The 17096-nt window shown below is 39.6% G+C and overlaps 1 protein-coding gene across 2 annotated transcripts in view; it reads left to right on the top strand.

Annotated features, from left to right (window-relative positions):
- The window catches only part of IKBIP (IKBKB interacting protein), a 126339-nt gene that overhangs the window by 44570 nt on the left and 64673 nt on the right, over window positions 1–17096 (top strand). For both annotated transcript variants that reach the window (XM_086918082.1, XM_086918086.1), the window contains exon 2: window positions 9501–9618. In XM_086918082.1, coding sequence (XP_086774208.1) covers window positions 9501–9618 — 118 coding nt within the window. The remainder of the gene's footprint in view (window positions 1–9500; window positions 9619–17096) is intronic.

Raw genomic sequence — 17096 nt, 5'->3', positions numbered from 1 at the left:
GGGGCTTCTCGCAGGGGAACAGCCTGCTGTAATCATGAACATTAAGGATAAAAGGAATGGGACCGTCGATCCAGGGGGGGGCAAGCGCACCCCCCTCCCTCCCCTGCGGACGCCCATTAACCCAAGTATTATGGTGTTTAGTCTTTTCAAGTGCAGGTCCAAATCGTCGTCTGTAAGATAGATGTCATCGACATAAGTTAATGCCTCATCATCATACATTTGTAGTTACTCGGTCACCCTGGCTGAAAATAACCCTGGACTATTCTTGAATCCTTGGGGGAGACTGCAAAATTGTCTCTGTGTCCCCATAATTGAGAAAGCCGTCAAATGCCTGCTTTCAGGTGCAATGTTTTGACAGAAAACCCCATTTGAAATATCTAATGTTTTTTATATTTTGTCCGCACGATGTTATTCATCAATGCTGCACTGTGTGCATTTTGTACTGCAAACGTTTTGCAACAGGAGTTTAGATGTCTGTAATCCAAAACAAGACGATATGAATTGTCTGGTTTGGAGACAGGAAACAAAGGATTGTTCATTGACGAGGTCCATCTTTCAATCACCCCTTGGTATTCAAGTTGATTTAAAATCTCCCTGACCTGTTTTTTAGCTTCTTGCTTAACTGGATACTGCCTTTGTGCAGTGGGCTGGTTTTTTTTAAGGGATGAGGAGAGTCCTCATCCCATCTTGCATGATTTTTGTATAATGCTGGCGCTTGAGCTACTGCCCATTTCCTAGCACATGTGTATTTTTTATGAATTGGAATGTGATTTGAGAAGGCTGGCATAATTATCTCTTCGCCATGTGGGCACTCCCTGACAAATTCAGGTGGCCAGTCTTGTTCAGCTAGAAGAATGTCATAGCCCTTAGAGAGCTTCTCCCAAAAGAGTGCTCTTATTTTTCTAGTTATGTCCCCATCCATCCGGAGTGTTATTTCATATAACTTGTGGGGTACACTAACCCTGGTGTCTGCAGTTTCAACTTGAATGCATTCATTCAAGTCCACTGTCTCCAGATGATCCTTCAAGATCTTGTGAACTATGGTGACTTCTGCTGCGCTGTCTAGCATTGTCTGGGTCCACTCCCCGTTCTTGAGTTGTCCTCAAGATCCTCGGCATGTCTGATTTTTATGCTTGCTACCTTCTTCTTGGTGAATTGAGTTTTCTTATTTTTTTGGAACGTGCTGTTCTTCTTTGGACTTCACGCGTTCCTCTTTCTGTTCTGATCGTCCTCTTCTTTCGGATTTCTGCGAGGAAATCTGAAAGGTACGAGAGGAACGTGCATCAGTATCTTGATATCTATCAGGTTTTCTCAGATCATCCCTATTTCTAAGGTATTATCTTTTTTCAGAGTGCTCCCGTTGTAGAGACCTACCTCCCCGCTGGGGAGATCTTCCTCTGGACAGAGAACTTTTCTCTTTAGGAAGTATCTGTTTAGTATTTTCCCACTCCTTTTTAGGAGTAGGAAGGTTATTTTTAATAAAAACTTTTTCAGGATTTTCTGTTAATTTGGGTTTTACTGGGTTCCCACCCAAACTATCTCTTCCTAAGATTTTTCAGTAATTCTAGCAAGCTCATATGGTTGGTCTGTTATATCTGTTTCTTTTAATTTTTGGCAGATTGCCACTGATGCTGCTTCACCTTTAATGTTGGCTAATAGTATAGCCGAGACCTGTTTAAAATATTTTAGTAATTTCATACCAAGATTCAAAGCAGGTTCTGGTCCGTATTCATTTTGAATTTGTCTCAGAACGTCTGGTATTACCGCCATGGACGGTACACCATGTGTTTATGTGTAGATTGAAGCAAAGACTGTACCCCAAGTGTCACAGTCCTCCACATGTGGTGCGATCCCCATTGGTAAACAGATTGTCAGAATTCTGTGTTTCTCATGAGGTGTACTATCAGGGAATACTGCCTCTATAGGAGTAATTTTCTGAGCTAACCAGAACGAAATTTGTTCCCTCTTTGCGGCCAATATACCAATGACTGATTGTATTGTCTGTGGTGTGATTTTATTTGTGTTCCCCTGGTGAGGGGTGTGCTGTGGAATCCTTACAGGTGGTTGGACTGTAAAAGTCTGCATGACCTATTGAACCAATTGTCTGTGTATTTTAATTAACTGTTTCAGCTGAGCTAACAGTTCTGGACCTGTCATTTCGTTAATGTCAGGATGTGGTGTGTAGCTGGCTAGCACCAGCCATGTTGCTCCTGGTCTACCTAGTGGACCGAGCCTGGTAATGTGATTTTGATGTTGTAGGGCGCCTTTAAACCAGAGCTGATGCTCTTGGTAAGTTAGTGGAATTTCAACGTCCCCGAAAGGAACGAATTCCGCTGGAGGTTCCTCTACTTTGTAGTAGTGGAACTCGTGTGTTCCTGCATCTGCTGCAGGGAACTGAATCCATGAATAGAATACCTCTGTCTGCCGATACTCATGTGCCTCTATAACAAGTATTACTTTACCACCTCGCGATGATGCTCCATTGTTTATGAGTTTGTAAGTTATAGTTTTTCTTATATTTACCGGGATGATTATAGCATCATCCCCGTTTTGTTGAAGACCTGTGTCTTCTACGACTGGTCGAGCTGCTGCTGCAGTTCTACGCCTTTCCTCTTCACTATCTGACATTTTTGTCGACTAGAAGGTTTTCAGAGCAAAGTTTCAAGGAAACAAAGATTAGGTGCACAATGTTTTGGAACACTGTATCCTTCAACGTTGAACAAACCAAAAACTAATACATAGGATTTTTGTCCTACTTAGTTTTGGCGGATATTATCCTTTTACCCACTCCAGACGTCTATTGGAGTGTTTACGGGAAAAAGGGGTCTGTGTGAAAAGCACGACTGAGTTACTCTAGTATCTAGCGTTAAATTATCGCCTTGGCCCACGTTGGGCGCCATGTAGTGTAGTTCCTATATTCCCAGTAGGCTCTGCTCATTGGAATAACATATATTATAGTTTAGACGTAGGACTGAGGTAGACTAGGTCTCTATCGTATATATTAAACTTAATAGTGAGTGCCAGCTAGCTCAGATGTCACTATAAACTTTCTCGAATTCACAAGAATGGATTAGTTTCTGACAACCGCATAAACATGACAGCTTTGTTTCCCAAGAATAAGAAATCAAACTCTAGAGTCGCGGAAACAATCGATAACTATTTTACTCAGTCAATCGTGCATGCTTCGTTTCACCAGAGGTGCTGAGAAAATAGAGAGACGGGCGTTTTCAATAAAAAGTATTTATTGAACAGTCTTCTTTCTCAAGCATAAGAAATGTACTGCTACAATCGTAATACTGGTTATAAAGTACAAGGTATATAATACGAAAAGTATTATAAAGTAGTACTGTAAAAGCATGATATGGTTTCTAAGCCATAAATTGCCTTAAAGCATATAAAATACATACATTGATAAAATAATGACTAAAAGTACTCAACTGGTGCTTCTAAAATACTCCTACCCCGGTGTACCTAACCGAAGTCTAGTATGAGGGAAGAAGTAAGTGAGGAGTAGCTTAAGTTTAGTATTTCTCTGCCAAGAATCTATCCAAGAATTCTCTAAGGGTCTAATCGGCTCCGTACCTTGGTTTAGAATGAAGGAGGTCTTGTATCTCTCTCTCTCAGGACTCGATTTCCCAGCAACCCGCAAGGGTAGCCTGGAAACACTGGAGCTGGATTTCTCAGCTGGAGAAAAGACAGAGTCTCTCAGTGCATCTGTTGGAGGGGCGGCTTCCTTCGGCACTTGCTGCTGTAGGCAAGTAGATAGTCGATCTGCTCCAAACCACCGTGTGTTTGTCTGGGCAAATGTAGGCATATTTATACTTTGAAAGTGCTGAGTTTGACGTATGATTGGACTTAACAACGTCATTGAAGACTCAGTTCTTCGAAAACTCCATGATTTGGGCGTCTTTAAAATGGCTGTGTTTTCGAGTGACTGCATGTAAACCGCTGCGTCGAGAGAGGTGAAATCACGTTTATTTCTCCTGAATATAAGCCGATATTTTTTTTTAATTCACACATTTTAGACGGAGCTGTACATTCTGAAAAGCAGAAATAACTTTGTCTTGTTGAGATATATCGTTTGTGGTCGGTTGCAAATAATTCTATTTGTTGGCGGACTACCGATACACCGCTAGGCGTCCCAATGCTAATCGCCAAGATCCGTTTAGTCACTCATCGCTAATAAGACTTTCTCGGAAGCTAAATCCAGTGATGTCATATGAGAATTTCCATCCATAACTTCAGACCAAACAAATCTATCCATTGGACTAAACTGAAGTCACTTCAAATAGATGACAGTCGAGAAATTAGCCAAAAATGTATGAAAAATAATATCGAGTATCCCGCTGTACCTTTATTATTCAGCACATACGCCACTCCACTTTTTGTCTGCTATCATTACTAAAACATCTGAAATACAAAACAGAATTGATGGTGTCCTGATGAAGGCAGCAGTGCCGAAACGCGCGTAGTTCATATTCTGCCGCTAGCCATCATCATATGCATCTACTTTTTGTGTTCTGAGTTATATTGGTGACAAGTAATTGTAAATAAAATATTGTAATGCATTTGACATTTTGAATAATGTGAAAATATTTTCTATATTCAAAAATTATCAAAAGAATAGAATAAAGATACACTTTTTATAAAAAATACATCATTGTGGACTCACACTGTTTGCACCCTTAGAGTTATGTTGTATATTGTATGTTTGCTAATGTTTATTTTCCTAACTTGTCACTTCCCTACACATAGCAAACGCATTTGTTTAGTAGGGGTCCCTTTTGTTTTTCCAAAAATGTCTGGGCAAATGTAGGCATATTTATACTTTGAAGGTGCCGAGTTTGACGTATGATTGGACTTAATAACGTCATTGAAGACTCAGTTCTTCGAAAACTCCATGATTTCCTAGATAAATTAGTATTCAGGCAAGGGGATGTCCCTAGCTGCTGAAGGCGGGTTTCTCTAAGAAATCGTTTTTGATTCTCGGAACTTTGTGGAAGTAGCCATGCCGTATTTGGGCTGCATAGGCTCAGTCTAAATATGGTAATGATTTCTATGCCTATATAAGGATCGGGTAATTTATACCTATATAAGGGCATGAATTGGGAAAATTACACTAGGGTCCTAGATTAATTTACAACAAGCTAGGATTAAAACTCAGGTTAAAAATCAGCTAAGTAAAAATCACTGGTTGTGCAGTTGCCAATTGTATGTTATCACTGTCTGGCAAAGATTTCACCCTATTAGTACTAGTTTAACACCCAAATTCAGCAATAAGCAACAGAAAGGTGACCGTTCAAACCTTGTGAAGGGGTCACCAGTGCGATGCAAAACATTTCGCTGTGTTATTAGCGTCTTTTAATCTGTTTAAGCTACAAACATTTGTTGTTGTTGTTAAAATCTGCAAGTTACACAACAGATGATGTATTTTATGGAAAGTAAAGCAAATCCATAACTATGCAGAAAACTTTTCGGGTAAGGGTCAGTAAACAACTTCGGTTAATGCAAGTCAATGCCAAGTAACGTCTAAAAATACTGTTTCACACTCACCCATCAGTCCCTGTTCAGGGTCACCATGATTCTGCAATGCACAAGCTGAAATGTAGAACCAGCACATTATAATGTAATGACATCATACACAACACAGGAAAGCATGGATATTTTCTGAAATTATGTCAAATCCGCAACATGGAGTCGTCAATAACATCAGTGAAGAAATCATATTCTGAGATATTTGGAAATAGTCTGAGGCAACGACCGCTATATAAAAAAAGATTGTAACTACTAATCAGCACACAACGCGTAATAAGAGCATGGGTTACATGCTTCTATTTCTCACCTGAACATGATTAATACTCCCTTAAAACAGGTTGCTAAAATAGTAATATTTTAGCCTATTGCCAACAAATGTGTTTGCTAGTATCTTCTTTCAAAAGGAGAATGTAGCCATTCAGAGTGGGCAGTCCATTACCAGCCAAGATTGTTGGTAGTATTACAGTTTTAGCTAAGGACTGTCTTAGCAGCAACCTTCACAGAAAAATTATTACAGTTAAAGGTAAGTAGTAGTTATAAAACGCATTCAAAGGGATTATGTAACCACAAAATTACTCTTCTGAAGAAGCACCTTTCTCTTAGAGACACTCTACACAGTGATTATACACATAACAAATTATGTTTGAGGGCCTAGCCACTTCAATTTAAAGAAGGCGTACGGCCCCACATAAAAACTAGTAGCATATGCAATGTCAAATACGGTGTTGTCAGTACTTTAAGCCAAGCTAGTCGCAAAACACCTCAGCACCTCTTTTCGCCTTCTACTGCTACCTCAACTTATGATTTGTCCTCATCACTACATGGTTTGCAATGGCAAATAAATTATATCTGAAGTATTGACCACCCTTAGTCTACCATTTATACATAAAGTTAGAGGCATATACTGATGCGCGCACACCCAACGCCACAGAGTTGCCAGGCAAAAAACATATTCCCATTAACAGTATATTGAGTTCAACAAGCTAAGCTTATGTAGCCAGTCTACCCTGTTAGATACACTAGACATAATTTATCCTCACGCAACGCTTGTCTCTTTACAAGCTGTGAAAAGCCAATTCAGCAGAGGAAGTGCTTTACAACTCACTGGTTACATGGGGTGATGATTATAAAAGGATTGTAAACGTTACTACAGAAATCCACTTCTAAAGCAACACGTTTACTGTTAATGGGTGCATCAGCAACGAGAACTCATTTGTACGTTTGTGAAAAGGCATACTTACCCTCTGCTTTTAATTAGGCACTTTGAGTGTGAAAAGCAGAGACTAGCAGACCCACTTCTGTGGTTACAAGGCAATACGCTACAACGAGCCAGAGGGCTGCTGGGCCATGTTCCCATTTTCACAAAAAAAGGCTATTCGTCTTTTATGTTGAACGCTCTGGTCAGTATGTCCAACAGAGGGAGTGACTTATCCGATAAAGACTTCCTGCAGAAAGTGATTAAAATAGGGTTAAGATGGAATGACTTGATTGCAGTGCCTTCCGGGGTTTGGAGTGCTGCGGTTATATTGTGATCTTTCAATAAAAAGAGTTGTTAAAAAAAATAGGGCTAAGATGTTTATATAATCGGGGGATTGGTGCCCTCGGGCAAGAAAGGACGACCAACTGAAATACGTGGTCTGTGTGGCACAGTTTTTATGAAGTCACACTCCAGAACATAGGTAAACACTCTGGATCAGGAGGATACGATAAAATCGGTTTTAAATGTAGTCCAAGAAGTGCGCCCCTTTTTTTCAGCTGAATAGTAAACAATATGCTCAGTCAAGTTTTGGTGACTGACACAGTTATAAACAGAAGTACAGTATTGTTACCAAGGAGATGCATACCCCTTTTTGTAATCTTGGCAGGATGAAAACCTGAGTCAGCAAGATCTTAACTTAAGGCACGCAGCACCTGTAAATACATTTGTTATTTAATCATAAATAAAACTGTGGGTACACTCTAGAGCATCGAGGCGCCCTTCATTGTTTTTCCAAAGGAAAGAAAAGATATAGCCCAGCAGATTAGTGATTCCTTTCACACACCTCAAAACGATGAAACTGGGGTGGGACGGGTCAAGTAGGCTGGATTTGTACCAGTGACCCTCAGATAAGTAGAAAGATCAGAAGATCATAACTCCAGTCGTCCATAAAAAAAAAATCAAATCAAACTATCCATCTTGCTACCAATGTGTTCAAGAAACCTCCCCGTTTCCAAACAACAAGCAAGTAAACCGAAACCAAAACCAAAAAAAAAAACCAAAAAAACAAGGATCCTCGAGAAAACGAAAAAAACCCTTAGGCTTCTAATAGGAACGTCACTCAAAGGCTGATAAAACAAGCATTGGCCGCGCGGCCGTGAAAGTGACACGGATGCGAAAGTGAAAGTAATCGCAAGCGATGAAAGCCGCTGCGAGTGTAAGGGTGGAAAGACAGATGGCGCCTGAGGAAAGCCAAATGACGCCTGATCGCGTGCCTTCGCGAGCATAACTGCAAGCTCCAGGCCATGGCAGCATTTTCAGAAGCGCACTTACTAAAAGTCTCGCCAGAGCAGGACATGCGCTGGCTCAGGTGAGACCTAAAAAACACAGTTGGTGAGCTTTTAATAATTGCACCAAAAAACTTGCAGAAACTGCTAATGCGAAGTGGTGTTCTGAATGGATTTTAAAGACCCTCATCATTTCAAATGTTCTGTTTCAGGTAGTAGCAGAGCTTAACACTCAACCTAGAGGTTTAATGAATGATGATCTAGTCATGAAAAGTAATATATTTTCCAAATTTGTCGAAGAGAAAATTGGGGAAAAAATGAGTATAAGTTGCTGCATTGTCCCCTCCCCAGACAAATTCCAACTCGAAATATCAACACCTCAGGAATACTGGCCAGACTTATGAAGCACTGGTCGCAATTAGCCACCAGTATTTCTTGCGACCAGAGTGCTGTTATGCGATCAACCTATGTACTTCAAAAACAGTTTGTAAAATACCGATTTGTAGTGGGTTGAAGTTTGGCCTAGGTCAAAGATGTTAATGAGGTGTGTCGCAAATAGCTATCCACTAAGAATTGCAGCCATCACTGGGATGGTGGTCTGCTGAGGTCCGCAGTCCATCATGTCTGTGATTGCTTTTAAATAAAGCATTAAAAAAAATATTCAATCCATTTTGCTGAGCAGAAAACAGGATGGGCTTAAAACAAATTGAAAGAGTAGGCTGTGGTAAAAAAAAAATGTTGTCAACATTCACAAGGGGGAAGGGATCTCTTGGGGAACCGTTCCTGTTTGTAAATGGGTTACCACTGCATTTGCGTAGTCACTAAAATATTCATTTTTTGTGATCTGATTCTGGTCTCAAAACATTAATGCATCCCATTCCGAATTGGTATTTGTAAGGGACGCCCTTCCAAATACCAATTAAGTAATTGGTTGAAAACCCATATTGCGATTCAGTAACATGTTACCGCTCTGATAGCTCATCTGTCTCTCCACCAGTGCCTATAAATGTTGTGGGCACAGAGGCAAAGTGTTTTTTCATTTCTATGCACAATAGAGAATTCCCCTTTAAGATTGCTCTATCATGCAAGTATTACAGATGAGACCTTGCAATCATTTGCATCCTCTTCTTTAATAAGAAAGTGCTCTGGGAGTGGAAAAAGCGAAAGTACACACCTGTAGTGTCCCCATGGGCAGTTTTTTATTACATGGCCTCATGTGGTCTTCAGGATCAGGGACTCACTTCAGAATGGACTGGGAATCAGGGAAGGAACCTGCTTGGTGATGAGTTATTGGTTTAACATTTCTTACTAAATTGAGTTTGTAATGAGTATCTTTTGGTACCAGGTGGAGTTTATAAACCAGTAGAGTGCCACTTCCTTTTTCTAATGATACTGTTCATTCATGTGGAAATTTCACCAGTAACCAAGGTTGACGAACCAACTAAACTGCATTACTGACTTATCTTTTCAATGTTTTGCAGGTTTGTGTTTCAGCTGTCTGTCGTGCATACTGATGTGGAGAAAAGATTTCGACTCTTGGAGATAAAAGCATCTGAGCTAGAAGCGCTTGGGGATAAAATAGGTTTACTGTCTGCAAAGGTGAATGCTCTTTTTTCAGTTTTTTAGACGAACATATACTGTCTGCTAAGGTTGATGTTCTTTATTTCAGTTATTTTGATGAACATATCGGAATATTTCAGTTGACCTTGTCTATCCATCAATTTTGCCTTGGTTGTTTTCATTTCTGTGGTGGAAAAAGAAAGTGATAAATCATATAAAAGGTCGCTTTGAAGAAAAATTGAAAAAATCGCGGGTGCAGAGTTCCTATGACACAGCAAAAGTTGGCAAACACAGATGGTGTCATGTTGAATCTAACAGTGACTTTAATGGTTAAAGACATAGTGCTTTGTATTAAAACAGGTCAGACTGACAAGCTAAATGTGAGGAGCAAGTGGATAACAAAAGTAAATACATTCAGCATCCACATTCCAAACTGGCCTTCCATAGAAGAAAAGAAGTATAAAAAAAGGCTTTTTGGATCTGTTGTACTTTATGCGCCATCAAACTTCCTGAAATTAGAAACAGGATATTAGTCTGGTGATTAAGCAACTTTACCTTCAGCGTGGCATAACAAAGACTTAAACAGTTCTGTATGTTAAACTGCAATTAGATGTTTACACACCTTGAAGGGGTGCACATATGTTTACCCCAGGAATGTCTTTAAAGGGCAGGAAAGTTTTCTTAAAGGGCTGGTGAAATGAAGATAAATCCAAGGATGGTTAAGGTAGAAGTTAGTTTATTCGAAGAGCACAGTACAATTCATCCAGCATAGATCAGCATCAATGGATAACTGACACTTACAAAGGATGCACATCAAGATGACATATGCAAGGTTCTACATTCAGTAATGACATAGGAAAGAATGTGTGTGGTTAAAGGAACAGTGCAGAAGTAAGCAACACAACACATCCCCCTTTCTATAATAAAGGAAAAGAAAAGGAAAGAAAAAAAAACAAATAATGGAAAAAGGAACAACTACAGCAAACACTAACTAAATTTGTGATAAGACCTTAAATGTTACAAGTGATACAATCTGATGTAATCTTTAACTGTTACTAGTGATATAATCTTTAAGCCACAAAGGAACCACCCTCTTCCTTGAGGAATGGCGGAGAGAAGACTCCTCACCAGAAACCAAACAATCCTCCCTTGGAGTGGCAATTGACTCCACAGGAATACTGCAAGGAGAATCTGAGTTATTGCTTCCAGTGACAACCAAACTATGATCTGGAACTTCACACGAACTAGGGCAGCTAACAACTCCAGAACCATGGAAGGAATCCAAATCACAATTAGAGTCATCAACCTCCAGATCTTCAGGTTTCCACACTTGATTGGGAACATCAACCTTAGAGGAAGAACCAGGATTGCATCTGGCAACTCTACTTAAGTTCCAAACCTTCCCATTACTAAGTTTAACGGAATTTTTCAAAACTTCCAAAACTTGGAAGGGTTCAGAAAAAGAAGACTCACCCTTCTGTACCTTGAAAGGTTTTTTAATTCTGACCCAGTCACCAACATTTATAATCACCTCCTTTGATCCATGCCTCAAATCATGATAACTTTTACTTTTATCGTGGACTTGAACTAACCGCGCCTTAACTAAATCTTTTGAGTAGGGATCAATTTCACTTGAAAATAACCAAGTAGGAATGGTTTTTGAACGTGGGTTCCTACCCTTCATCAAAACAAAAGGAGAAATACCTGTAGAGTCATTCACAGTAATGCGATAGTTCCAAACAACTTTTCCAACCTGAGTTTGCCAATCTAGATTGTTACTGAAAGAAAGTTGAATAGTGTTCTTCAAAACCCTGTTAAAACGTTCCACAACACCATTGCCACTAGGATTGTAAAGTGACGTTGTCCTATGTCTGATACCAAGTTTGCTAAAATACCTTTTTGCCTTAACAGATAAAAATTGAACACCATTATCGGTGAGAATGCAAGAAGGAATGCCTTCAGTGACAAAAGTTTCATCCAGAAAACTTAAAACTGAATCAGTATCCGCTCTTTCTACAACTTTGACCACAGGCCATTTAGAAAACAAATCAATGATCACAATTAAATACCTCTGAGAACCATCCTGATCCTGAACAGGACCCATAATGTCTACTGAAACTGATTCCCAAGTAGATTCAGGAGGAGAACACTCCAACATAGGAGGACGGAAAGTACGCAAAGTTTTGTCAGCAGAAGCACAAATGGTACAATCTCTAACAATTTTTTCTATATGAGAATCACAACCCGGCCACCAGAATAAATTCTTTACTAAGGATTTGGATCTAACAATTCCAGGGTGACCTTCATGGCAAAGTTCAATTATTCCTTCCCGCAACCCATTAGGGGGAACGATTCTTTCACCCCTTAATAAGGTGTCATGAGAAACAGAGAGTTCAGACCTAATCTCCCAAAAGGGCTTTAAATTATCATCAAGAACATCTTTCTTATCAGGCCAACCCTCAATGGTGAAGGAGATAACTTTCTGTAAACCTTCATCAGCAAGATAGTCCTTGTTCCACTCTTCCTTGCTAAAGGCTGACAGTCCTTCATCATGAACATATGCAATTTGTAATTCATTCCACTCATTATTATCCACTTCCTCTAACATTACAGGCATTCTTGACAGAAAATCAGCCAGAACATTGCTTTTACCTGGTACATAAATGATTTTGTATATGAAATTCTGTAACCTCATAGAAATCCTAGCTAGGCGAGCAGAAGCGTTGATAACTCCTTCGGTAGTCAAAATCTTTACTAATGGTTTGTGGTCACTTCTTAACAAACACATTTTTCCCCATATAAAAGACTTGAAATGCTCAAGTGCCCAGGCACAAGCTAAGGCCTCCCTTTCTATTATAGGGTACTTCTCTTCACAAGGAGAAAGGGATCTAGAGGCATAGGCTATTATATTTTCCTTTCCTTTCTCATCAATTTGTACCAAAACTGCCCCCAAACCTTTGTTACTTGCATCTGTGGTAATTACATTCTCAAAAGATGGATCAAAACTATGCAAGGCAGTGGTCTGGGCAATAGCATTCTTAATATTCAAGAAATCTTCATCACAGGACTTTGACCATTCGAACTTCACACCCTTTTTTAAAAGTTGCCGAATGTTGTATGAGACACTCGCAAAATTAGGAACATATTTTGAGCAAAACTCAGCCATTCCTAAGAACGACTTGATGTCCTCTTTACTTGCAGGAATAGGAGCCTCGGAGATTGCAGAAACCAAAGAGGGTTTGGGTTTAACCCCTTCAGCGTCAATAATATGTCCTAAATAAGTTACACTTTTTTGAGCAAATTTACATTTGGAATGTTCAACTGTAAGACCCTTGCTCCCAAGAATATTCAAAACCTTATGTAGCCTCGATAAATGCTCATTCTCATCGTCCCCAAAGACCAGAATATCATCTTGAAAATATCTGACACCTTTTTCTCCCTTGAATAATTGGTACATAAGCCGTTGAAAAACAGCAGCCGCCGAAGCTAAGCCAAACGGCATGCGTTTATAACGAAAGCACCCAAAAGGCGTCACAAAGGACGTAAACTTCATTGAATCGGGGCACAAGGAGATCTGGTGGTATGCAGATGATAGGTCTATGGTAGAGAACCACTGGGCATTACCAACACTAGAAACCATCTCATTGATTTTGGGAAGTGGGAATTTATCAACCACGATGTTGTTGTTTAAATACCTTAGATCTACACACAACCTGATTTTGCCGTTGCTCCGTCTTGCGACGACAATTGGCGAAACCCATTCACTCGCCTCAATAGGTTCTATGATGTCAGTAGACACAAGTTTATCCAGTTCTTTACTGACTTCATCTCTCACTAAGATAGGTACGTTCCTACACTTGTGTACCTTTGGACAGGCATCATCTTTTAGTATGATTTTATGTTCAAAACCAACTAAATTCCCCAAAGTTTTACTAAAAACCTTTGGAAATTTCTTTAAAATGCTTTCTGTAACTATAGAACAGTCATCAACTACTAAAACTTGTTCTTTACTATTAGGATCCAATATGATGTGGAGTTGTTTTTGGTCGAACCACCCTAAAACAGGTGGTCCTTTCTTTGAAATGTACAGTTTCCCTCTACATTCCCTGTCTTTGAACCTGAAAACAAACCAACGAAAACCCAAAATGGAAATTGGGTCTCCTAAATAACCTTCCGGGTGGATATCTGATGGTAATAATTTCTCCCCCACATGTTGAATAAATGAAGACTTCCACATATCTTCATTAACGATGGTATAAGGTGAGCCCGAATCGGCATAAATTTTTACAATTACACCCCCAATGCTCATTGTACAAATAGGCTTGTTAACCATGTCTTCATCTCTTATTCTTAAAACCAACTTATCATGGACATTCATCACTAGATTATCTTCCACATCATTTTCAAAATTCTCTTCCTCATCATTATCATTCACGAAATTTACTTTGCTTCTCTTTTTTCTATTACATGCTTTCGTCAAATGGCCTTTCAATCCACAGCTAGAACATTTGGTTTTCAACCCAGGACATCCTTTAAAGTCAGCCAAATGGTCTAAACTGTTGCATCTATAACATTTAAGTTTAACATTTGATGAAAACTGAGGATGTTTAGAAAATTTGTTGTTAGAACCAAAAGACTGCCTAGGACTATAGTTATGTTTTTTCCTGTCCGTGGCGTTAATTTTGCAAACAACATCATTGGACATTGCACAGTTGTCATTCTTTATCACATTAGCGCATCTGCCAGACATTTCTGCCTTGCGTGCGATGGCAAGAATATCATCAAGAGGAGAGTCCCCATTAATCCATAACCTATCCTGTATGGAGGTATTGTACGAATGCATAACGATTTGGTCTCTAATTAACTCTTCTTGTATAACACCAAATTTGCAATCCAAGGATAATTTCTTCAAATCAGCTAAAAAATGATCAATATTTTCTTCTTTAGTCTGTTTCCTAGAGAAAAATTTATACCTTGTTACGCCAATACACACCTTAGGAGCAAAATAAGTGTCTAAATGTAATAGTGCTAACATATAAACATTTAAATCGCCAGGAAAGGAGGGTTTAGTCATAGTTTCATAAACTTTTAGTCCAACAGGACCTAAAGAATGAAGAAGAAGTCTCTTTTTTTGAGCATGAGACATTTTTCCATCCTCATCTAATGCATCAATGTAATTACAAAAATAAGGCTTCCATTCCAACCACTTAAGGGGTGGCTCATTACCAGAAACCCAAAATGCCTGAGGAGGACTAATATTGTAGTTAGGTTGAGTCATCCTAAATTAACCTACTGCTACAACAATTAAAGGAAATTAGATGGAGAAAAATGCTGGATTAAATGCTTAGTCTATCACTAACTGTGCAAAAACACAATTAAAATGAAATTAATGCAATCAAATGTACTGTAAATTAGCAGACTAAATTGTACTGTAATCAATAAAATACTCAAATTAACAAGGTGTGCGAATCACCGTGGACGATAACTCGCTTGAAGGTAAGAAAAGTGTGCGAATCACTGTTACTTGTGACACGCTGTTGAATTGTTTAAACTCTTCTTTTTTTTCTTTGCGAGTTGCACGAAGATCCGGTAGGACAAGGTGTGCGAATCACCGTAAGGGTAACTCGCTGTCAAGGTAATCAATTTCGTCGCTCCGTTCCTGTTTATTTCACGTCGTTGCTTGACGTTGTCATGGAAACCTGCAACAGCGGTGTACGCGCCTTCAAGTTTTATTAAGATGGCCGCCGTTACGCTGTAGCGTGTGACGTCACACGTAAACTTCCCAGAATTCACTGCGGCAACGTTGCAGCATCAATGAGGGAACGCCGTGGAACAAGGAGGTTCGTTGATGGAATTGTTTACCTTTGTAAAACTTATGAGCGCTGGAGCAATTTCGTCATTAGGAATTGTTTATATTAAGAATAGCGCGAGCGCTGGAGCGAGATGAATGCGCTTGGGAAAACGTATAGAAAAGCAGTAACGCTTATACGAGTTAAACACTTCTCAATGGCAAGTCTAAAACAATAGTCACTGTATTTTCTTTAAGTTATCAGCTTCTAAACACGATGTCATTAGGTTGACGAAGGTTAATTCCTTTAAGAGAAGGTAAATTTAAAGTTCTTGTTTCCCAAATCGCAAAAACGCTGTATTTAAGGTTAAAAAAACGCTCAAAGTTAATGATAAGCCAGGTATGAGCTTACTCCAAAGGTAAATGAAGTCTATAGTATAGTTACCAAGTCCAAAGTAGAATAATGTCCTTCTTAGAAAAACGAGGAATTCAGGTAAAATTCCCAATTTAGATCAGGTATCCACGTGGGTTCTGCTCTTCGAATCCCGTCGCCAGTGAAATGAAGATAAATCCAAGGATGGTTAAGGTAGAAGTTAGTTTATTCGAAGAGCACAGTACAATTCATCCAGCATAGATCAGCATCAATGGATAACTGACACTTACAAAGGATGCACATCAAGATGACATATGCAAGGTTCTACATTCAGTAATGACATAGGAAAGAATGTGTGTGGTTAAAGGAACAGTGCAGAAGTAAGCAACACAACAGCTGGTTCGGGGGGCAGTGGGGAGAAGTGAAGTAGTTCATATTAGACACCCTCAAGCTATGCTACGAAATGGTGGCCTTCAGGTACCCAAGTTGAAAAGCTACACCTGGTGACACTGTTCTGATATGTGCTCTCCTGGTTCTCAGACAGAGTTGGCCTCCATAGGATGTTCTTGTCCAGTGCGTGGTCTGTTGTTCGGTTAGAAGAGTTCCTCTTTTCACCAGCTCCACTAAACACCTATTTACACTTTTTAGTAAAGCTTGCATCACACAAGTGCAAAAAGGTGTTGAGGAGATTACAAGCTGGACTCCCTAACTTCTGCACCCAACTCAGAGAGGGAAACTATCTAACATAGACCTCATCACCTCCGAGGATCTGATTGAAATTCCAACCAGACAATTTTGCATAACTGCAAGTTACAAAATGGCATTAAATCAAGGTCTGATGGCAATGGAGCATTAATTATAGTAATACTTTAGTTTCTATGATATAGAACACCTACTGCCCACCTTTTGTTTTGTTTTATATGAAATAAAATAAATACCAGGAATACATATGAGAAATACCTGGGAGGGAAGTATGTTCGAGAGAAGAAGTAGCACACAAAAGACTGAAAGGAGAATGGCAGATGGGGAGAACGAGGAGCACACAGGAGAAGGAGGAAGGGGCATGGAGGAATAGACTAGAGGATGAACAGGAGAAGAGGAACATTGCACAAGACACAGGAGGGAGCCTGCGTAAGGAGACAGAGGGCTGTCATTGTAAAGTAGTGGCTCATTCACTTGAAGCATTTGAGTGGAGGCATAAGGATACACCTGAACAATCCATAGATAAGGGCTGAGATGAATACTCCACTGAACTCAGACTAGAGGTGATTGACAAAGTCTCAAGCCAATGGTTGAAATGGGTGGTTCCAAAGTTAGTATGCAAGAGGTCTGTTGTTCACTGTTAAATGAGAATGG

Source organism: Lissotriton vulgaris, chromosome 1_1 (assembly GCF_964263255.1).
Source record: "Lissotriton vulgaris chromosome 1_1, aLisVul1.2, whole genome shotgun sequence".
Taxonomy (NCBI): domain Eukaryota; kingdom Metazoa; phylum Chordata; class Amphibia; order Caudata; family Salamandridae; genus Lissotriton; species Lissotriton vulgaris.
This window is presented reverse-complemented; position numbering and strand designations above follow the sequence as displayed.